At 42.6% G+C, this 24,684-nt stretch overlaps 1 protein-coding gene across 4 annotated transcripts in view; it reads right to left on the reverse strand.

Annotated features, from left to right (window-relative positions):
- stai (stathmin) overlaps positions 1 to 24,684 on the reverse strand; it is a 95,630-nt gene that overhangs the window by 42,630 nt on the left and 28,316 nt on the right. For 2 of the 4 annotated variants that reach the window (XM_080272395.1, XM_080272394.1), the window contains exons 1-2: positions 20,659 to 20,778; positions 19,216 to 19,314 (exon numbers count right to left, since the gene is read on the reverse strand). The exons of the other annotated variants lie outside the window; for them this stretch is intronic. In XM_080272395.1, the coding sequence (XP_080128521.1) occupies positions 19,216 to 19,291 (76 nt within the window). In that variant the 5' untranslated portion in view covers positions 19,292 to 19,314; positions 20,659 to 20,778. Of the gene's footprint in view, positions 1 to 19,215; positions 19,315 to 20,658; positions 20,779 to 24,684 lie in introns of those variants that run through there. 4 annotated transcript variants of the gene reach the window in all.

Here is a 24,684-nt window from a genome sequence, read left to right on the forward strand (position 1 = left end):
CATCTAAAAAGCCCAATCGCTTTCACAACTCTTGCAGCATATTCAATTTTATATAGCTCTTCCACACCAACTATTTCAACACCAAATTTTTCACGGTAAAATATAACTATATACACATCCAACCATGACTTTAGGCAAACAATTCCCATGCTAACAGCCAGCAGTTTCCTCCGGCAGCCATCAAGTATTTACACCACTAAACCACCCTCACCAACTATGACTTTTCCCCAATAAATTTCTCCAATAACCAATCCCAAATATATTTCCATAACTAAACGTCGTTATTTCCACCATTAAATCCCCTCCTCCCCCCACTCCACTAACCATAAATTCCTCACACATTTTCCTCTACTAACCATCATTACCTCCATTAACCATAAATTTCCCCAACTATCAATTCTCCTTCTCCCTAAACCATCCTTACACAACTCACTTAATTTTACCTTCTAACCAATTTCTAAAACGTTTGCCCCTACCTGCTGCCATTTACACTATTAACAAATTTCCCACTATCAATTCCCCTACCAACCACCATCTCCACAACTGTTTCATCTACATAGTCTCAACAACTCCCCACTCCTCCACCTCACTCCTGCCCTTTCACAACAGCTCTACGTACACATCCCCAAATAACAGTTGTTCTAATTCTCAAACTTGCTTCCCCTACCAAACATACTTTCCAACTCTCCAATCTCTCTCCATATTCCTCCCTCACTACCTCCCCCTATCTATTGTTCTTCCAACCCTCTCCTTCTTTCACTATCCATCCCAATCCCCCTTCCCTCACTGTAAGTTCACCCTCCCTCCCTCCCCCATTTCTACTAACCTTAACAGCCATCTAAGCCTCCAATTCCCAGCAGAAACACGACATGCTAATGAACGTCGGCCATAAAGCTGGTAACTGCAAAATCTGGAGAGGGGGAGCGGGACAGGACTGGGGTACGAGGACTAGAGGATTACCAACAAGGACTAGGCAACTAAAAGATACGACAAACGGAGATTTAACCCTCTGGATGCGAATTAACTACTTTCAGTTTATTAAAGTTAACGACAGATTACCCTGCTAACGAGAAACGCAGCGTACCAAAAATACTAAGTACTGTATGACAAAGTTAAAAAATGTACGAGTTATGTAAGAAGTTTCAAGAAAAGAAATGGTGTAAGGCAGTGTTTGAATACAATGTACGCACTTGGGGATTTGCATTCCAGATTGTGAAGGGGGATGAAAGGCTTTGGACATGGAGACAGTAATACCACATCGGACTTATCATGTAAGAAAGTGAATAACCGTGTACAAAGATATGCGAGAAAAATATCCACAGCATGCGCGGATACATGAATGGGAAGTTAAGTTTTTAGTGTACGAATGACTAAGAAAACTGTAGTATAGCTGTCATGTACGCACCTGGATATTTACTGCATGTGGGTTTTGCATGAGTAGATTCCGAGTGCAGGATTCAGGAACAAGCAAAAGCTAGAAAGGCCCTCAGTGGAGCGCATCTCTCCGGCAAGGGCAACGTAATTTCCAAACCACTCTTCATAATGGGTTAGGGTTTCGTAAAAAGTGTTTTCCGGATAATACAATCCGGATCGGTCCTAAAGGTTAATCGACTGTTCCCTGGGACATGGGAACTAAATCTGGTCCAAATCTTTTAGTTTTTGAGTAATCCTGCTAACAGACAAACTTACAAACAGGGGTGAAAACATACTGTCCTTGTCGGAGAAAAATCCAGTATACGAAGGTTTAAAAGCGGATACCGAAAAAAGGCGGACGAAGATTAACGAGAATATATCACAAACCTCCTTTTCGCCACACTTTGGTAATTTATTCGGACCTGCACTAGGACTATTTTGTTCAGCCAGGAAAACCCTACCTGTTACGATAAACGACCAAATATTAACAATTTCTCTCAAGTACTGAACTATAGGCTGTTTAGACAGGAACTGCTTTTAAACGCTAGTCTAAAATTACGAATGGTATTATGACAAACTACTATGAATGGGATTGACGATAAAACTGATTAAATGAGGGGGATCCTTGACAACCTTAAAAAATGCCAATATAAATTAGTAAAGTGACCATGATAATACGGCAAGAGTAGGGAGGGTGTGGTGTAGTGGGAAGAGGCGGGGTTCCCTCTCTTCCCCGTGGCTCAGCAAATATTGTCCCATCCCACCCCGCCCCACCCCACACATCCATATTGGCCCCATCACTCCAAGAGGGGGAGCGATCATGTCAACTGCTTAACTCTTTAATCCGATGGCGCATTTTTCGTTTTATTTTTGGTATCTTTAGGTGAGTTTATTTAGCTCTGGAGAATTCCAGCTGGAGAGGTCGGCTACAGTTCATTACCCCCTTCAGTATCTGGGTTCTCAAAACTGAACATCAAGAATAAAAACGTCACTGGATTGAATTTGTTAAGATATCGGTACCTACAATATAAGCTGTAAAGGGAGAGAGGAATAACTAACTGCATGTTGACTGATCGATACCGTAAACTTGTCAGAAAAAACAAACCTGCAGTGGGAACGATAACAAAGCTTGACGACCCAGCAATGATAAAATTACACGCAGACTAAAAAATAAACTGCTAGGCAAGAATGCAAACTGAAGGTGCAATAGTACAAACAACTTCAGTACAGCCAATATGAACTAATATGAAGCCACGATAATGCAACTAAAGCGGGGAGGGTGTGCGAAGCCAGTGTCCCTTTTACTTCACTAGGGTTCACCAAATACCGTCCCACAGCGAAGACACCCTCAATGACTCACTGCTAAGAATAAGGACAGTAACGTAATCAAGAAAGAACTATAAAAACAACTTATTTACCTCCAATATAAACTTACGAGAGGCAATGGCACTATAAACCGGCATGGAAGACAATGATACGAATATAACCAGTGAGGTGTGGTCAGCTGTTCTCCACCCATCGCTCGGCCTCCCCAAATATTGTTCCAGCACTCTTCTCCCCCAGCCCATCCCGGCCAAAGTGTTTCCACCTCAGCAGTACAATTGGTGGCTTAAAGTTAATAAACTACCGCGAGCCGTATTCTTGGGCAAGACAGGGATATATCATAACCTATCTTCCTTAATGACACTCGTACAGCCGACTGGCATTAATTCATATACCTTCTATACGTCCATACCGGCTCCATCTCTCCACAATGCCTAATATATAACCCGCAAAAGCCAATATTTCCAACTGGAAATCAGTTAACCCCTTCAGTAGGATTATTTTAATATTACCAACATCATTTAATTATACTGTATACATCTTAGAAGCCTCTCGTCAATTGAAAAATTCTATCTAAAACACATTTAGTACGTCATTTCATGCTTTCTATCGTCAGACAAGTTCTATATGGAGATCTCTCGTGACGAAGGGTAACTCTGGCTGAAAACGCAGAGATTAAGCTTGGAAGAAAAATACAAATTACTTGTTAAGCCTCGCAGATACCTTCCAGGAGAGGCACTTAATTCAATTTTAACTTCTTGTAAAAAAATGGACCTGAAATTATGAACTAATTAACTGGTTGAAACATTTGGAAGGGGAAGTTAAGGAGGAAGCCTGGTTATCTGTTATCATTACAGTGGAGGGACCCACCAGACAGCCATTTTTGTTGACTTGACCTGTGTTTGGACCTGATGTAAGGTGGCGGGTGGGTCTAATAAAGGGCCTGTGCGGTAATTGTCAGGTCGGAGTGACAGTTAGCTGGGGTGGGAGTGCAAGGAGTGTGCGAGGGAGGCCAGCTGGTGCGTGACGCGGCTGCTGGAGATGGCTGGCTGCCTCACTGGTATTTGGCCTCTACGTTACAAACAACGCTTTACCTAGTTTTATACAGCTTTCTTTATGGATTTTTTCCCCTTAACCACCTATTAACCCCTTCACCGAACTTTATTTTACATAGAACGGGCTGGATTTTTTTTTTTTTCTTTTTTTTTACCACTCATTACAAATAACGTTTAAAACTAAACCTGTCTGCACAAAAGATTCAATGAAATATACCGGTACATCAGAGAAGGAATTAATAACTTTCATCCTTGACATTCCTAACAAGTGTCATTACAGCTTTATTCTGTTCCTGTATTCCGTCCGCACCTACTCAATCTTCTCTGGAAGTCTACAGTATAAAGTAAACTAGTGTTGACTCACTACACAGCTGGTTAACCGTGCATTAGTCATCCTCAGTCATTTCCTCCTGCCTAAGATCACTATTTAGCCTACTGTCTGATGTATTTTTGGAAAGGACAGTAAAGTCTAATGGCTCCCTCTTTCCGATAATAATAGATAGGTAGATAGATAGATACATACATACAGATAATACTAACTTATCCCCCCCCCTCCTCCATATCTTTAATACTTCAACAACAATCCGCTGAGCTTAGGTTCTATTTCTACATACCGTGAGAAAATACTGTAATGCATTTGGTAATCTGAGCCGCTCAATACAGGTTAATAGTGAAACCGCTCTCATATAAAGAAAGAAGTGAAGCTTATTGCTATCCAACTTTACTACAGAGAATTTCAATTTCAAATGACCAACGCGGGTACAGGGGCAACACTAATACTTTAGGGGATTTTTTTTTAAATTCTAAACACCATTTCCAAATAACTTGACAGAGGATTCCCGTCCCTTAATAGTATTCTCGATATCGGCACTATTCAGTTCGAAATATTAAATGAAATAGTCCAGTTGTTGTTCCATAAATAGTTGCAATGTTTTATGCAACTACATAATTTCGAGCCTAACGTTCGTCAAATTTGCTTCTTTAAAAAGAGGCTCCAGCTGGCTAATTAATTTTACGGGTTCGGTCTAAATGTTCTGCCATTAAATGACTCGCTAAATACATATCTCAACGCTTCTGTTAATTAGTATTCCCACGATACGTTTTGAAAAAGTTCAGATAATTATACACTCGCAAAGATATTCCTTGACAAAACTAGAGTTTCTCAGACTAAAATGGAGGAGTCAACATTGCGCTCCTGATACGGTACCTTGGGTGTGACACAGACAACAAAAACAAATAACCAAACAAATTCTGGGATGAGCCAGTGACCGACACAACAAGGAAGAAAGGACACATATATAGATAAGATACAGATGGAGACAAAGAAAACAAAAACCCGCAGGAGAGAGAGAGAGAGAGAGAAAGCAAAATCCCGCTTGAGAGAGAGAGACAATCAGACAGCTCTATGCTGGTGGTGCCTGGTGACTCAGCGGTGGCGCCAGTCAAGCAGGCACCAAACAATTCACTCACACGGAACACTCGCCCTGAGTCACCGGTAGAGGGACGCCAATTACCGCTGACGGCAGAGTCTAGGGAGGAGGGAAGAGGAGACGGGGAGGGGAGGAAAGGGTAGCGATGGTGACGGAAAGGGTAGAGTAGGGGGGTGGGGAGAGGAGACGAAGAGAAGGAAAGGGAGGTGAATGTGACTGAGAAAGAGTAGAGGGGTGTGGGGAGAGGAGACGGGGAGAGAAGGAATGGGGAGTGAAGGTGACGGAGAGAGCAGAGTAGGGGACGGGGAGAGAAGGAATGGGGAGTGAAGGTGAAGGAGAGAGCACAGTAGGGGATGGGGAGAGAAAACGAAGAGGATAGGAATGGTGGTGAGAATGTGACGGAGAGAAGGGGAGCTGACGAGGAAAAGTGAGGGGAGGGAATGAGGGTAAGTGGGAGGATGAGGAAGCAGGGAATGTCGTGGGGAGGGAAGATGAAATGAGGGCAAGAGGTGACGAGGTGAGGGGAGGCAAAGAAGACAAAGACAGGAGACGGAACAGTAAAAAGTGGCAAAGGGAAAGGGAGAGGGAACAGGATGGAAGAGAGAGGGGGTTGAAGGACGTGTATTTAAGGATCAAGGAAGAAATGACAAGAGTGAGGGTAGGAAGCGGGGATGGAACGGGACGAGATGACAGAAGAGATGAGCAGAGAAAAGAATAAAAAGAGAACAGAGGAGAAAAGAGGAAAGAATGAGGAAAGACAACAGGGAAAGGAAAAGAAAAAAGGAATAAAAAGAAAAAAGGAAAGGGAGGGGAGGAATAAAAAGAAAAAAAGGAAAGGGAGGGGAGAGGAGGAAAAAAAAAACGAAAAGGGAGGGGAAGGGACGAATGAAAACAAAGAGGGAAGAAGGGGCGGCGGAAGGAAAGAAGGGGAACAATGGAATGTGAGAATCTGAATCTAAAGCAATAATGAAAATTGTGCAAATGAAAATAGGATAGAGGGAGAGTCGGTAATCTGAGATGGAGCAGATGGACGGGAAGAAGGTGGAACAAAAGAATGCATGAAGATGGGTCGAAAGGATGGAAGGGGAAAAAGGGGGAAGGAAGAGTAATAGGTTATGGGGAGACGAGGAGAGAGGGACCAAAGGGGAGAGGAGAGAAGCAAGGGATGGGGGAAAATGTGAAGGTAACACTAAGGAAGAGGAAATGAGATCCAAAAGAGGAAAGAACAGTAAGGAATGAAAATAGAAAGTACTGCACCAGAATCTACAGGAAAAGAAAAAAAAAAGTTCGCAAAGGAAAATATCTTGCCGAGAAAACACCCTAAAGAAAGAAAGCGCTACAGAGGACAACAGTACTAATTAACGAGGTAGGAAAGGGAGGTACCGGTATTGCCCTTCTGCACCACGATTACCTTTATAGTTATACTTTTATTCAGCTCTAAGGAAACCTGATGTAAGAGTTTAACAGTCTCCTCTTCACCGCAATCACAACTTAATTTCAATCTTCACTTTCAACACATTCGTTCATTCAGCCTACGGAAGAACCCTCATTGTGAATTACGAGAAGTGCTGCAAAGAAAATTAAATGAAAAATGAGTTTGTAAAGAAGGGAAAAACAAAGAAGAAATGGTTAGAATTACAATAGAAAAAGGGAGGAAATAAATGATGGGTGGAAAAAAATGCAATGAAGAAATGAGCCGGGGGGGAAAAAAGAAAAACGAAGTGCGTTCACCATAATGAAAGGACGGACGGTACGTGAGAAAAAAAAAAAAAAAAGGAAGAAGTTACATAAACCATACAGAAAGGAGGAATGGAAAGTGAAGTGGGACGAGAAAATAGGGACAAAATGGAAATACGCGATATATATATATATATATATATATATATATATATATATATATATATATATATACACACACACACACACACGGTATATTATTCACACACACACACACACACACACACACACACACACACACACACACGGTATATTATTCACACACACACACACACACACGGTATATTATTCACACACACACACACCTGAAGGGGAGAGGAGGAGGGAGTGACTGAGGGGAACGCGAAAAATGAGAATGGAGATAAGGTAAAACACTGGGTCTAGTGGACAATTTATATATACCGGTAGCGGACAAAATCTATACACCAAACAGAAACGAGGAAGAGCAAGCAGTTGACGGAATAGAGAAAATGGAAAGAGAAATGCAAATGTGGCGAGTAAATGGAATTCAATGGATGTGTGTACACCAAATTCGTGGGAAGGGGAGAGGGAAATTGAAAGGGAAGGTGAGGAAAAGTGGAGTGACCAGAGGCAAAAGGAAAATGAAGTGGATGAAAAATGAGTACCCTAGATGGGAATGCAGTATGATACTAGAATGCACTCACAAAGCGCATACCTCCGTCAATGTCATTGTAGGATCCGGATCCCCCCAAATATTTAATCAATTCCTTCTTGGTCCATGGCCCACCCTTCCACAAAATTTCACTGAGAACTTCTGAGATATCGTGTGGACAAAAACGAACACAGGTGAATACATAACCTCCTCCAACTCCGTTGGCGGAAGTAAAAATGGGGAAAAAATGAAAATATTAAATGTCACGGGAGCCGACTTGAAAGAAAAGAGAAGTGTAAAGTTTTCGAAGTGCAACTGTTACTAGGAATTACAAGCTGAACAATCTTTTCCGTTAACCAGAATAAAATAGTCGAATACACCAACCGCTGAGAACGTTTCAAACAATTAGGAGAGCAAGTCCGGAATGGGATACATAAGACTAAAGGGAGGGGAAGCTGAAAATAAAAAGAGGGCGATGAAGCGAAAGGAGACAATGGGACAAACTCGAACCAGATAGAGGAAAAAGACCAGGTGTGAGAGTGAAAGGACAGTACAGGGAAGAACGAATGGAGATACAGCTGACTGTGAAGAGTAAATAAAGAAGACCTGAGAGAGAAAAAGGACCATAGAGAAGAATGAATACTGGGGACACCGCTGAATGACAAGGCTAGATATGGATAAGTTAATTCAAACAATACTAAAAGCGAATAAGGCAAAAGGGAGTAACACAGAAAAACATGACCAAACATAAAGGGCACGACGTCAACAGTAAGGACGTAAACATACAAAAGGAAGAGCGGGGTGGGAGAAGGGGTTGGTGTTGGGAGGGGATATTTTGAGGAGAGCCGGCCAGCAGGTAAATACTCTCTCCCCCTCCCCGTCGTCTTGTGCGGTCGATACGGAGGCACCAGGGCGTCGCGCTTTCATGACATAACCCCCAGCCAGCCATGCAATATCGTATCTCATCTCATATGCACCTCTAACCTATAATTATACCTTTAACATTATACCTGAACCTCTCCCTTACACCTACGTCAACTTTCCTTTACACCTGTTAAACATACCTCTAACTTGACTGTAACACCACCTCTCCTCCCATACCTGCCCCTCTCCCTTCCCCCTCTAACAATACAAGTCATTTAACCCGGCCTCCCTATTCCTGCCACCGTCTTAAGAACCCCCCCGTCCTCAAAATGACAATATGAAAATCAGACATCACCCTACACCCACATCTTTGGTTTCATTTTAAAAGCATGCAACGCTTACATCAAAAAACCAATTCCTAATGCCTTTACACCCACAATACCCAACCCTCAATGCCCCTCAAACAGTCCTAACTTAAAGTTATAACTTCCCCCACCGGCGACACAACCATTCATATAGACCACAAGCCCAAATCTCAGCATTAATTTATCCTAGTACACCTGCAACAATACTCGCACGCGTTTTCATACCCGCAATACAACCCGCACTCATCCGCAACCCCCCCCCCCCTTCACACACAACTTTACCTACAATAATACCCACACCACAAGTCTCCTTACACCCACAGCAAAACCTGTTTATAATCTCCCTTAACATTATAAAATTGCATGTTCACCGTCCCACACCCACACCTCTACTTCACCCTAATACACTCCTGTAAATTGTCTCTCGCACTTACCTCTAATTTCATATTACACCTGACTTCCCCTCCTCCCCCCATTTTCATCTCGCTTTGATACGCTATCTAACTCTACTTCCCTTTCTTCACTTGCACTACACTCCTTCCTTCCTCTTCCCAAATCTACCCTTCCTCTTCTCCCTACTACTCTTCCCTTCTTGCCTCTCTTCTCCTCCTACTGTTCCTCCTGTCTTCAACCTCTTCCCCTCTCCCTACTGTTTTCTTCATCTTTCTCTACTCGATGTCTCCCCCTCCCTCCACCATCTGGCAATACAATCAGCAAGTCCGTATTTACCACAACACCCACAATACCACCAATCACGACCAATGGCGGCGTAATGCTGTCAAAATGACCAATATGAACAGAATGGCTAATTTTACTCGCCCATATCAATTACGATTCAGTGCCAACCACCATCATGGACAAACATTTAGTAAATTAATAATGTGATTACATATATAAAGCATCGATGGTTTGCCTGGTTGCTGTTTCAGAGGGGAAAAAAAAATGAGTCTTATAATATAAAGTTAATTCGACGGGTTTTTAGTTTCCAACCAATACTCAAATAAGACGTAAAGGTTTTGTTTGGGAGTGTCTCCTAATCATGAAATCTGTATCTAAACTTCCCGATTCTAAAAATCCTTTTGAACTTCATAAAATCACTAATGTCTTTGTGCTGAATAAGTAAAACAAACACAGGTAAGCCTGCATTAAAATTCTGTCACAGGCTTCATGAACTATTTGACACTGCGTGGCGGCAAACTGCAAAAACAATCCCCTTACCCTGCAACGTCGAATGATATTTACAAATAATATTCGGTATGCATTTGCATGTGTGTTCCTGAGTGTTTGAGTGGTGGGGGGGGTCAGGGGGTGAGGGCGCCAGGTGAGACAGACGGCGCCAGGAGGACCACTTCACCTGGCTCCGCATTTCGGCTGATCAATACACTAGGCTAGGGTGGGCCAAGTGACTCATCTTGCCCACCACCACCACAACACACTCCCCTCTCCCCACCTTTCTCGCCAGCCAATGACCACACCGCTCCCGTGCCACACAATATCAATACCCCCGACAACTATACAGCGGGAAAACCGGTAAACATTAACCCATTCTGTACGATAACACCCTTACATTTTTCTATCATACAACATCATTAAGCACCCACACCCTCAAAGTGTCACAAGTCGCCTTTTCTATTAAAATCTGGCCTTGGTCAGGCGATTTCAGACCGACTGAGGTCTTCAACTGAATACTAACTTCTGTGTACGACATACAATATACTCGTACCTCGTCGTAAAGCATTGGCTCTCCATTTACAGACGAGAAAAAGTTAAATATCCAATAACAGCCATTATAGTTACGAAATCCTTCGAACAAGCTTGATTTTATTAACAATGAAATGACCACTCTAGCGACGAGTGTGGCCAATTAATTACAAATCCCATCTATAAAACCAGGGTCAAAGTACAGGAGAGCGCCAATGCATTTTTTTTTTTTTTTTTTTTAATGCTCAAACTATTTGAAAGTTGCGGAAATGCGTAGTTTTGAAGATGTCAACTATTAAATCTCATCCATTTTACACGCAAGCCGCGGTATGTGTCCACCCGCCAAGTAAGACTTAGGCCGAGTCTGCTCCAAAGTCAGTTTGCATTCGTTCGTCCCTACTTATCTAACTTAATGACCTAATCTGACCTGACCTGACAGCCTAACTAAACACAACAACCTGCCCTAACTTGATTTAACCTTACCGCACCAACCGAATGAGTTCCGGATCCGAATTGTCCTATTGCCCTCAGTAGGATCCCACCACCTACGTCAACAAACCTAAGTTTAGAAAGGAATTTTATTTGCGCAAGATTCTGGGGTCATATATGAATTAAAATATTATGAAGGAATATCCCTGACAAAATTTTCAGGATTTGTTAATGAGAGCTCTACTGCAGTTGTCCAGAAGTATAACCACTATACCAAAGGATTAGAGTGATGAAATGCATGAACGGCACAAAATTCATAAACCTGTACATCTCACGTTACATTTGGGACAACAATTTTTCTTTAATTAAACAAACCTTACTTACAATTAGTAATCCCTCGTTGACAAGCAATGGATAACGACAGAACTTCTAGCAATTGTCCATCATCCAATCCTATGTTGCCCCATGAGAAGCGTAGGAGTCCGGGGCTCAGCAAGTTGGTCCTGATATTTATGATGAGAGTGACCAGCTTCACTCATCCCTGTGTGGCATTACGTGAGCAATAAGCCCCAACCACCCCTTGGATATGAACCTAGTCTCAATCCGAATGGAGTGCCTCAATTACCCACTAAACCACCAGGCGCCATAATCCGGTTGTATGGTTACCACCCAGCGTAATAAATAGTTTCCTGGTGTGCAAGAAACCATCTAGCCTGTCAATCAGTGTAGAGTCAGTTGCAGCTCCGATAATTACCTACTGTGCATTTCTATTCGAGCTAGGTAATTTTACTATGAAAAAAAAAAAAAAAAAAAAAATGCGCCTAAAAAACAAATAATAACTATTAACAGTTTTACCCGCGTACGAAAAACTACCCACATCACCATACGACGAGCTACTATATTCCCCTCACACTCACCACCGCAAAGGGTTCACAATTACCATTACCAGTATGAGCGACCAAGAGGCTCCCCCGCCCCACTTGACACCACCACAAGACACCTCGGTCAAAATGGGATATTGACTAACCGAGCCTCATTCAGTATTCATTGGAATCAATCTCTTATAAACGCGACACCACATCATTCAGGCCCCCAACCCCCTTTCTCGCTCCTTTTCCCCCCCTCCACACACACACACACACACACACACACACACACACACACACACACACACAAACGTGCCAATGAAGTACACACGTCACAAAGTCAAAAGAATTAAAGGCAGTGAACCCTCCTTTTTCTTAAGCGCTTGCCACGTATCTGCAAAACACGAACTTTATATTTTTATTTAGCTAACGTCACCATACTCTGCTCAGGTCCCAAAGCTAAACGCAGCATACAGAATAAGCCACCTAACAAGAACCTGACCGAGAAGTTAAGTCTGTATTTCACTCCCGCTGACGTTTTCTTCAGCTGACACACCCACTGGTCAAAACTGCAAACGTTTTCACCTAGACTCATTTTATTCTTGCTAATTCCAGACATCTTTCTACGGCACAACCTCCTGCAGAATCATCTCCATCTTACTCTTCCACTAGGATAAACACATGAGGTGGGGGAAGACCAAGTATACAAACATTGTATGAAGCAGTCAGTAATAATAATAATAATAAAAACAACAATAATAACAATGGCCATGTATGCAAACTGCGTGAAGTAGTAGTAGTTGTAGTACTGCAGTAGTAGTAACAACAATAACACTAGCGAACATACAGGTTATGGACAGACTTCCGCAAAACATGGTTGTATTAATAATACCTATTGATACGAGATAAGAAAAGAACAGATAGCAAGTTAAGACAAAACTATAAAATAAAAAATGTGTGTGTGTGGGGGGGGGGCTGGTAAACCTTTCTCTACGATGACTACTGCTACTAATGGACTAGGATTTCTCAAATAAAATAAGTGGTAATTTAGTAAAATACCAACGTCCTACCACTGCAGACTAGTTATTTTTAACCTGCTGAACTGCGTACGGCTGCAAATAATAAATTCGTCAGGAGTACGCGAAATAAAACATCGAAGTGTGATGTCAATCATTCGTCTGTAGTATGCGAAATAAAGTATGATCAACACCATCATTCGTCTGTAGCATGCGAAATAAAGTATGATCGACAACATGTCACGAAAATCCCCCCTAAGGGGGATGTTCCTTCACTCCCATGACATTTTATTCTTGCCTCCAGACAATCAGATTTATCTTGGGGAACGCTCTGCCAGTGACGGGATCACAAACATTCATTATAGCCCCCCCACACACACACACACAAACACACACACTACGAAAAGTGTCCCCAAAGCTTCAAGAAATATGTGGTACATATCGAGTGAACAGAACAACTTATCTGGACTGAAAAGGAACTAAACATCTACACCCAAAAAGCCTACACGAAGGTGGAGACTATCGCATGCTGAAATAAAATAAAATAAATACACCAAGAACATCAACAAGAAACAGACTACTGCATGCTGGAACAAAATAACACACCAGCAGGAGAGGGGAGTGTAAGAGGGCCATTCCAGCTTATATCGGTGGGCCAACGTCTTGATGGTAATAGCTGGTGAGGGGAAAATTATGGCATAAAAGGGGAGAAGGGGAGATGAAGGGAGATTGAGGGTGGCTAAAAAGGGGAGGGAGAGGGGGGATAGAAGGTAAGGTAGTAAAAATGGGGAGAAATGGCGAGTGGAAGACTGAGTGGGGCTTAAAGGAGGAAAGCGGGGGATGAAGGGGATAAGGTGGCAGAATAACACAAAGACCAATTAAATGGCAGACGGAAGATTCATGAGCTGAAGAGGGAAATGAGAGAACGACGGAAAAAAACAAGAAAAGAAAAAGAGGAAAGGGAGAAGGAAAATTAACTGCCGAAGGGGAGAAGGGTTAAAAAGTACTGAGGATCGACAAGACATTAAATAGAAACAAGAGGAAAGTAACGGGATTACACACATCAGGGAAAGAGGACGGAAGGGAAAGGAGAAAGAATAACAGTGGGATAAGGATGAAGATTAGGAGAAAGGACTAGGAACCAGTTTTAAAGAGAGTACAATGGCGCAAACTGGTCGAAAAGGTGGCATGCTGTTTAAGAAAAGGGAGGTGGACAAGGAAGGGAAAAATGGGAAGTGATCAGAACAAGTGGGTAAAGCCGAAACTGGGGAGAGACAAACACGAGGAGACAAATTTTGAAAGATATGGAAGAGACATTGGAAATACAGTTGACGAAAATGAGGAGATAACGAAAAGAAGGATAGACTAAAGAGGACAAACCAGGAACAAAGAGAATATGTATGGCGAAAAGGGTGAGAAAGTGAGACAGGTCATGGAAGACCAGAGGGGGCAGGGAAGGGGATGATTGGAAAGTGGTGAGAAAATTTGATAAAGGAGAGAAGGGATCGAAGGGAGAGATAAAGCTGATGGATCAGGAACGAGGGAAAAGTACGCTGTAAATGGGGTGAAGACGGGTTTTGTAATACAAGAGGGCAAGAAATGGAAGGACAAGAGGAAGAGGAAGTGAGAAAAGGGGAGTAAGGAGAGGGAGGGAAGAAGCAAATGGGACGAAGAGGCGGGGGGGGAACGGATAGATAAATTAGTGAGAACAAATGGAAAAAAGGCAATAGAAGAAAATGGGAGGAAGAGGCGGAAGAGCGAAACGGGGGACAAAAGAGAAAAGAAATATAGATTAAGAAGTAAGAGCAACATGAGGGGAAAAGTATGGGTTAAGAGGGAAAGGGGAGACAAGCTTTGGAAGATGGAGACAGGAAATGGGATAAGAGGCTGATAACTGTGGAGGAAAACGTAAGAAAGAAGAAAGGAAGGACTCAGGAGGCAGGACAAGGAAGGAAGGAAACGAGGCGAAAAAGGGAAAGGCATAGGATGACCCGGCAGGGAGGGGAATAAGATGTGGAGGAATAACAAAAGGAAAAAGGAAAACGAAGAAATACTGGAGGAAGAACGAGGGACGGGAAGCAGAAATAAGAATATAAGTAAAAAGCAGGGGGAAATGTGAAACAAAAGATGAACACAGGTGAATGCAATAAGAAGGGAACAGCAGATAATGGGGGGTCAGAGTGGATGGTTGGGAAAAAAAAAAAAAAAAGTAACAATACATATGGTGATAGAACTGTTTTGCCTTCCGACTAAGGCCTATAAACACCTTTAGGAGAGGATAGGAGTGGAGGAACATGAGAAAGGGAGACGAGGATAGATAGGACAAGAGGACAGGAAGTGAAAACTGGTAACAACGGGTGGGAGGAGGAGGAAAAGGAGGGATGGCGAGAGAAGAAATGTAGGAGGGAGGGGATGCAGGGCAGGGGAGGAGGGAAGAGAGCTGGGAAGGTAGGAGAGAAGGGAGAGGTGAAGAAGGGAGAAGACAAGGAGAGAAGGGAGGGGAAGGTGGAGCGCTGATATACTAGGAAATCCTTTTTGTAGTTTCCTGATCACGTCTTGGCCGGCTACCCAACACCAGCCAACCCTAACCACGCTACCTTACACCGAGGGAAAAGGTAAATGGTAGGTAAATGGCTCAGAAAGTAAGCCAAACGAACAGAAAGGAAAAACGAGGAAAGTTGTATATGAGCTGAGATGAACAATCATCATACCTAAACAGTATACGATCGATAGCAAGACCTAAAATTTGAAAAATAAAGATGTGAAACTAAGTACACGAGTACCAAGTTTAATGTAAGAGGACGTTAATTAATCCTGGATACCGCCAAACGGCGTTCTTCGGTTTAGCTCTAAATGAGCTACAAATACCCCCTAAACTGAAGTCTTATATTCTAGTCACTAACAATATTACGGCCATATCATCTCAAACAGACGGGGTTCATATGATCACCACTAAACGCTGATAATTCAAACTATACGCCCACTGTAACCCCTGTCTACCTTGTAGGCCTAAAGAACCTTCTCCCTCACCAACCCCGACCATGACCCCACCGGCACTCTTTGAACCGGCCTCCCTCCAGCTGCCAACCACACCCGTATGATCCTTTAAGGTGGCGGTAGTGGAGGGCAGCTTGAAGAGGAGAGCTTCGGGGCCAAGGTGGGGAGTCCATTATTACCAAGCCAGGTGGTGTCACCCAGCCCTCCACCTTCACCCGACACACCTGGGCCCAGGGTGAAGATCAGCTGCTACAAAGGAATTCAATGTTATATTCACCTTTTCAGCGCGAAGACGTCACTGTAATTTATTCTTTATACCTCGAGTCTTATTATTCATGCCAGCTCTCCACTGGTCAAAGGGTTAATGAAGTATGTATTCCCTCTAAATCGAAGTTTTTCTTACACAATAAAATGGTCTGGTTGTAGTATGAATAAACTAAAATACGTCACAATGTTAAAGGCGTCAATGAACTTACACCTACTTCCCAATACGGTAGATATGAAAGCTAAATTTTCTAAAGCATCCGCTGAAGGCTTGGTGACGATTAAGTGCTGTGCCCATCTGTTCAAATTTCGAAGAGATGGCTGAAGGGTTTACTGAACATGCTGCTATCAAGGGCGTTGGTCAGTCACCTACTGTTGAAAGTTCTAAGTGTGGTGCCTTAGCCTCCAGACCCTACACTTCGCATGACGAAATATGGGGCTTTGCTTTATTTATTTCATGTTATATATCAAAGATTACGAGATAATGTACATATGAACTGTATCAACTACTCCGGGATTAATACAAAACAAAACCAATACTGCCGTTTACTGTCCACTATCGGTTTTGTCAACTTTAAAGCAAACCCCTGCGTATTGCGCAGCTAATTACTGTGCACAACTGGGAAATAAGGTAAGCAATGGCGACTAAAGGTGTTGTATGGTATTAAAGGCGGGACGGGGGAGGGAAGGAGGGGAGAGGGGCTGGTCGACCCTTAAAAAACTGCAACACGAGGCGCACCACCTCTTAACAGGTGACTAATGGAGTGAAACAACCCGCTACACACACACACAACCACACTCACAATAACACACATGCACACCCTACACAAAATGTACACACAACGCGCGCTCATGCACACGTGCACCTAACATTTTACACACACACACACGTGCATTCGCTCACGTACACACCTTACACATACAATCACATACGAGTGCGCGCAGGCATGCACACAAACCACAAATTACTCTCAAACTCCGTAACACTACAGGGAACTGTGAATCAGCAGAGAACACCGCTGCATCTCCAGAATGTGGCTGATTAAAATGAACTCTCCTATCCAGTCATTACACTGCGCTGTTATACGGACTACTCCAAATACTCTCCACTACGATGATGTGTTCTATCATCCAGCTATCTTCAGAAGGTTTTATTCAATAATTTATTTGGAAATGGACATGTTACCAACAGTTTTCACAGTTGACGGTCGTTGAAAAGTTTAATAAAATCGTCTGGATGTAGAAAGAATAAAGTAATACGTTATCGTAGTATGTTAACCCCTTCAGTACGACTACACAATAACACCTACCATCGGACGATTTAATTCATTTTAGCCGACTTTTCCGGACGCCGAACCTTAACTTAATCTATTCACTATGACAGCTGAATAAAATCGTCAGGTTGCATCAAACAAAATTAAGGTAATGTACTGGTGTTAAAAGTACTTTTTTTTCCCGGAATATGTTCAACTGGTGTCCAATTCAGTCACAAATTTCGTCTCCATCCATGTGTTTTCCAGGTATCCGTATTTTACTACTCGTATCCCGTATTGTATTGCCTGAAAAAGGTCATTAAAAAAAGGGGGGGGGGGGATTTGTGAGCTTTCATTACAGCATTTATACCCGGTGCTGTTATTTTCAAGTATAATATTCAGTTTAAGCTATGAAGAAACTTAAGAGGTGGGGAATGTCGGAAGGTGAAGGAAGAGGTCAACCCTGGCTCGCCATACTCGTAAAGAGAAAAACCGATGTCACTGGCAACAATCCCGCCACAACAAAATTTTAATTGCTTCCATCACCGCAAAATTTTATTACTCCAAACTACCCATTCACATTAAAAAAAAAAAAAAAAAAAAAAAAAAAAAAAAAAAATCTTTCGACAAAGGTAAATTAAGCCAATAAATACTGAACGTATGGCGGGACTGGTACGCTAGCGTTCCAAGTGGAAACCTACTTCCTGAAAAAGTTTACACGTCAAATCCTTCACCAGCTATGGGGCTCTCCTAGGCCTATCGTCTGGTAGTAAAAAGTGGGAGGGGGAAGGACAATCTGATCGAAGGGATAACAAACATTCTTATAACCCAACCACTAACATCTACTTACACAGCCTATTCACTACAGTAACTTATTTTCATAATATATCCTTGCTCCTTGCTGACTTTTATCTTCAGTGTGACTTCTCGGGACTGGAGGGGACAGATCTGGCCTTCACCAACCCCTTCACTACTGATCATTCCAAAATTGACTAAAATCGTCGCAGGGTAAAAAACATGAAATAAACTTCACAGGTCAGAAATTAAATCTCTGCCACCTGACCCCAGTGTAGTTTTTATGGAATGAAGACCGGTATGTGGTGTAATTACAATTCCCGTGCTATGCCCCCCAACACGCTTCCGGGTCATTAATCCTCTCAGCCGCCGCCAACGATAATCCACTCGACCATGAAGTAAGTGACTGCGAGAGCCACTCCACCATACCCAACTTCAATCAACGCAGGATAGGCTAGTAGTCTGTTAGTTATTTTTACCTATGTGAACTGAGAGACTGTTTTAATACTACGTGTTGGCTGCACGACTTTCGACGAGTGCCACAGGGTAGAACCGAGTCTCCTTTATTACTATTCATCTAATTACTAATCACCTAATTACATATGTATCTTCGTCAGGTTAGACAACGTGCCAAGTCCCCATCTCGCCACAGACGGCAATAAGCCACTGAACCCTGACCTAAGTGACTGCGAGAGGCACTGCAGCATCCCGCCTCTGAATCAACGCCGGATGGGCTATTAGTGACTGCGGTCTACGGGGAACACCGGCCTTAACGACATGCGGCTGCCCAATCGATCGTTGCTATGGGCGATGCTGCATTACAGAAACACGGGAGAACCACCCTTGCTCACATCCAAGTGGGCGCGGCTCACACACAAAACGTTAAACAGAAACTGAAACCCGGGCTGGAAATTTCTGAATGGATATTCAAATACTACTACACAAGGATCTTCTCTATTACAAAACATATATGCTGTAATCTTCAAAAATCTTTCCGATTTTTCCATAATCTGAGAGTTCCAAAACCGGCCTGTTATTTCAGTATAAACACTCATATTTCAGGTAAGTGAGCGGGGATAGGCGTCGTTTCTGACCTGGTAGAGCGGTGTTGACGGAGCAGGTCTGACAGAAGCAGCGGAGGAAAGAATCTCGTACCAGACCGATGATCATCTTGACGCTGTTGGTTCACCTTGCTGGGGAGGAAGGTGGGAGTGTTGGTAGGTAGGTGGGTGGGTCCACTGGATATGTGTACTAATGTTCAAGGCAGACACCACCGCCCTATATACAGTGTACCGCACATCACACCCTCATCCCGTTCAGCATTACCCTCACTTTCACAGCCAACACCTCGCTGGCACTGGCATTAATGGCGTATTCTTATTTACCTCTGCTCTCATTTTACATCCAAAATTTAAGAACTGGTGGTCTCATTCTTACCAAAAAATCTCGTCGGAACCAGAACTGATAAGGAGTAACGTGTTTATCTCTTATCACCTTAGAACCAAAATTCCTGCAGATATGAAACTGGTGGCTGTATTTTGAAAACGGAAGATAAATGCAGGCCCCCAACTTCAGACTCAGTTACGGGTCATTTGACCTTCACTTCAATCCACCGACGTTCTTCAAAATATTTAGGTGCAGAAATCGACGGTGTACGGAATTACGGGAACAGGAAACCTCCTATATTTTTAAGTGTGGTTTGCCTGCATGCTATGTTGCAGAGCACATTCAGTAGCCATGGAGAAAAAAAAAAAATGTACTCAGCACGAGCTTCACATTCACAAATGACAGTCAGAAATTAGGGGCTTGCATACACCTTCACCATGTCTTGTATGAATTCTAGTTTTGACATGTAGCTGACATGAACAGACGTTGTGACTTTAGCACAGTAACATAATATGGCACTTATGAGACTGAAGGATTACATGTCACGTAGCCAGTCCCAGAGGTGTAGGCGAGGCTGGGTAATGTGATAGTGGGGTTGAGGGCGTGACGTGTTGTGCGTTGTATTGTGTCGAGTTAAGGGGGAGGACACCCAGCCTGCACCAGCAACTTACTGCCACAAACATATTACATTTACACAATGGGGACAAATCTTGGATCCACACCCCTGTGGCTATTTAAAAAAAAAATACATTAAAAAAAAAATAAAAAATAAAACTGATGCAAGCGAGGTCTGTAATTTGTGAGTGAACGCTGAACACACCTTCAACTGACACTGGCTCTACAAAGGCTGGCATCGATTGTACTGGAGTACCACAGAACGTGAGCCGGTCAGTCACGTGGTCTGACCTTGGCAAACACAAATGACATTTCTTTTATCAGTAACCAGACTGACAGTAGCATAACTTGTGATTTAACAGTTTATGACATTGTGACATGTGTACTGTGTTCCATCTCACAACAGTACAATCCTCAGAATGAATATTTACTCTTAAAAGTGTGTAGCGACACTCGGTGCAAACAAAAAATCACTATCATTCTGGGGGCGGGGTGTTGTGTAGTGGTTGTTGTGGTGAGCGACAGTAGAGCCTCACCACTAAGATATGGGTGGCGTGGCAGTGTGGTGGTGACGTGGTGGTGGTGATGGAGGTGGAGGTGGAGTTGGTGCGAGGGCCGGGGAGACACTGCCTACACACACTCTACCGCTGCTGCTGCTGTCTGGCTCGCCTCCCCTCGCCTCTCAGGGTGTGGTTACGGGGCCTGCGCGTTCACTCACTAACTCTCCACCCAACCTACCCTGCCTCCCCTCGCCTTCCTGCCTGCCTGCTGCTGCCTGCTTTCCTTCCTCTTTGCTCCCCTTCCTTCCTACATTTTCATATATTTCTCCGTTTGTTCTTTTCTCTAGTTTTCCTGCAAGCCTGCTTCTTCATTCTTTTATTTTACTTGCTTGTTTCATCCCTTTATTTTGCTTGTTTTCGACTTTAAATTTGCTTGCTTCCATGCTATTCCCTATTTCTGCTTGCTTTCTTAAATTTCCTTTCTACTTTGTAAGTTGGTGGGTTGCGTGCTTGCTCACCCTTTTTCCACTGGTTCCGTTTCTACTGGCTTCCCGACTCGTGCTTACACTAATCTTTCTTACTAAGTTTTCCTTTAACCTTCTTTAATATTAACCATTTCCTAGTGCTTGCCTCTTTCTGTTCCTCTATTAGTAACACCCATTCCTTCCCAAGCCTTTCTTCACTTTCTTCCCTCCCTGCCCACTACGCAGTATTCGATTTTCTCGAGCAGACTTCCTTCACTTTCCATCATCTTTATTTCATCCACTATCCTTTTCTTATTACACTGTCCGTCTTTCCTCTTCTCAACCCATCCTTAAAATGGTATTTCCCTTAGTCTCTCCTCAATCATTTTCTACTACATTCTGCCTTCCCTTATTTATTTCCTCCATACTTCATTTCTAATTACTGCATACCTCAAACAACCCTATTGATTCTTTCTGCTATCCCTTGGCGTTTTGTCTACTCTCTCATCTTTCCCTTCCTTTTTCATGTTCCCTTTTACATTCCTTTCCAGTTTCAACTCATCACTTTCCTCTCCCCTCCTCTTCCTCATTTCTGCTATAGTCTACTCCTTTCCTACACTCTCCAGCTCATTTCTTTTTCTCTTATCTCTCCCTCCTCATGTCCCATTCCACTTTTCTTTCCAGTGCCCCCTCCCCCCACTCGTTTTCTCCTCCTCTTTCTTTCCCATCCTCCTTTTTTCAAGACCCCGTCATCCTTTCTTGTTTACCCCCCTCCCCTTATTGTTATGATCATCATTATCTATAACCACCTATTTACCAATCTTCCTTATTATCATCATCCTTCTCTTCCTTCCCTTTCTGGTTTCCATTCCCAATTCTTTTACCTTTCCTCTTGTCTTCTTCCTCCTTTCCATATTCTCCGTGTTCCTCTCCCTTCTTACTTTTTACACCCACCCACCCTTCACCACCGCAACCTTCACGTCCCAGCTGCAATGTATCACAAGGCCGGCCTCCACACTTACAAACTTCAGTAAGTATTTACATAAGAAAGCAAGGCAAAATGGGCAACATCGATGGATGCCATTAGCATGACAGTACTCTTCGAAACTATCTCCCACCAGAGTTCATCCATGGATGATCGTAACAACTATAAAAACAGTGTTCAAGCCTGCCAACGCAACATCCCTGAACAGTTTCCAACGCCCAATGCAGCCGCCATAACAATACCTATATCCATACTGTGAAATTTTATCAATACCTTATTTTAAATACAGAAAATTACAAATTTAATTTTAAAAAAATTGTTGGAAGTTAAATCCCATACCTCAATGATCACAAAATTATGTCCAAAACCGGCCGTAAATCTTCTTTAACTTTGCTACTTACAAATCTGGGGAAACAGGTTTAGTATGATTTCTAGGGCAGTATTCTTGCTGGCAGGGGGAACTCTATAGCAACTCTTCCTTAGCGATTTATTTAACATACTAAGCATTACTATTCTACTGTATGACGTTAATGTTCTTGTATGTAAATGACTCGTTTCAACAGTTTAGTCACTGGCAAACATAAAAACCATGAAAGCGTAAAATGCAAAATATATCGCTGAGGAAGAGGTGTCATGAAAGATCTACGCATGTTGGAGCTTTTATAAACGATACGAACGATCTTACGTCTGACTGATGGGAAATAACTCCTGCCAAACTACACAGCGGATAAAACTAACCAAATTGTGGGCAGCAGGCGACATCAATCCGGCTGCCTAATTTCCATGACAATCCCGGGCCTCCCTCGCCAACACCACACGGGGATACGCACTGAAAACCGGACTTGAAACACACGTCCATTTATTCACCAGTGACCAATACTAAAGTGGAAAACAGCTATATTGTAAATATATATTTTTTTCTTCTGTATGACAAAACCTTCTCATTCTTGATACATTTTTTCTGCTAACGAGATTCACAGTGCAATTTTCTGTTATCATTCAAATGTTCCACACGATTATCTTACGCAGCTGACGAAGGATTTATCGAACCTTAAGTGCACATATGTAGGTATGGTAATATAATATTAAATGGGTTAGCGCTACAAACTACTCTACATTAATGAAAGGAGAAATTCAAGATATTAGCAAGAATAAAACAATTATCATCGCTGTAGGTTACCCAAAGAAAAAAGCCTCAAGATATTCAATAATATCTGAAAAACCAACTTATACACGAAACGTCTTATATAAGGAATATATTCAACAAAAATCTCTCTCCTGGAACGATATTTATCAGACAACACACTGAGGCGAGAATCACTAACATTTTCGGTCCAAGAACATGTCTCGAATTCTTTCAACCTACAGGTTGGCTTTCGAAAGTCAAGGGATGATCTAGGGTCTCCTTAACTCCCCCACTACGATTACCTATTGTGCATCTCATTCTTGTTACAACCAGAGCATATTTAATTTATATGAAGGACCTATAGTCAAAAAAGGGTTAATGAAGTCTGTATCAAACCCCCCTAATTCAAAATGCTTATCCTATGCTAAGTAAAATCGTCTGGGAAAAAAAAAAAAAAAAAAAAATCATCGTAGCAATGCAGTCAACTGATCCACCTATGATGGCATCAAGAATGAAGAAGACAGGCATCACAGAAGGCTTTTAAACTCGCCAGCAAATTTTATACAGTAAAACACTCTTTGGCAGGCGTCACAAGGCACGCCGGAAAAACCCGCTGAATAGGAGGGGTTTCCTGAAGAGCTTTAAGTTAACTGTTTTCCCCACTTCTCTTCGTCCACACAACTACACATATACGCACACACCCAGCATCCATATACACCTACACACACTTCAAGACCACATGAACATGCACACTCATACTAGGTTACTTGCAGAACTACATACACCTTATAAAAAGTTTCACACCCAAACCACACGAACACACACACACACCTTCACACCTTTTGCCACTTAAGAAAAACTTTGCAAACACCGTCATACCACACCTTGCACACACCACCATACTACACGCGCACGCCACCCCCCCCCCAAACACAACACTACTTGCGCACATCAAAACCAATCTGCACACACTTAACTATGCCCATTAGCTTTTACAACGATATCTGTTTCATTCTACATGCACAACGTTTAATACACATTAGGGGTCTTATCGAACTGAACGGGGTTGAACAGAGCTTTCTTTAATGACTTCACTACAGGAGGTCCTCTACACACTGAATACAATCGTCTGGCGGTAAAGTGAAAAGTCATCGTAGTGTGGGATATAATATTCAGTGGGGAAAAAAAAAAAAAAAAAAAAAAAAAAAAGCATCGTTTTTAATCATTCCTAACTTCAATTTCATTACCCTTGAATTCAATTACCTATTTTGCAATCAACCATAAGCATTTATTACCCCTTCAATCCAACGACCTGCCGTATTCTACGATATTCTGGCTACTTATACACGATATGATCCAAACAAAAAATCTTTGGTACTGAAGGTGTTTGTGCAGACTACATATTTCACATTTGTAACTCGAAAGGTCATAAGGAGAGCAAGAATATGAAGTAACCGTAATGAAGGGACTAATAACCACCACCCCAC

The sequence above is a fragment of the Coenobita brevimanus genome, chromosome 50 (assembly GCF_032717465.1).
Source record: "Coenobita brevimanus isolate Jiangsu-jjx chromosome 50, ASM3271746v2, whole genome shotgun sequence".
Lineage (NCBI taxonomy): Eukaryota > Metazoa > Arthropoda > Malacostraca > Decapoda > Coenobitidae > Coenobita > Coenobita brevimanus.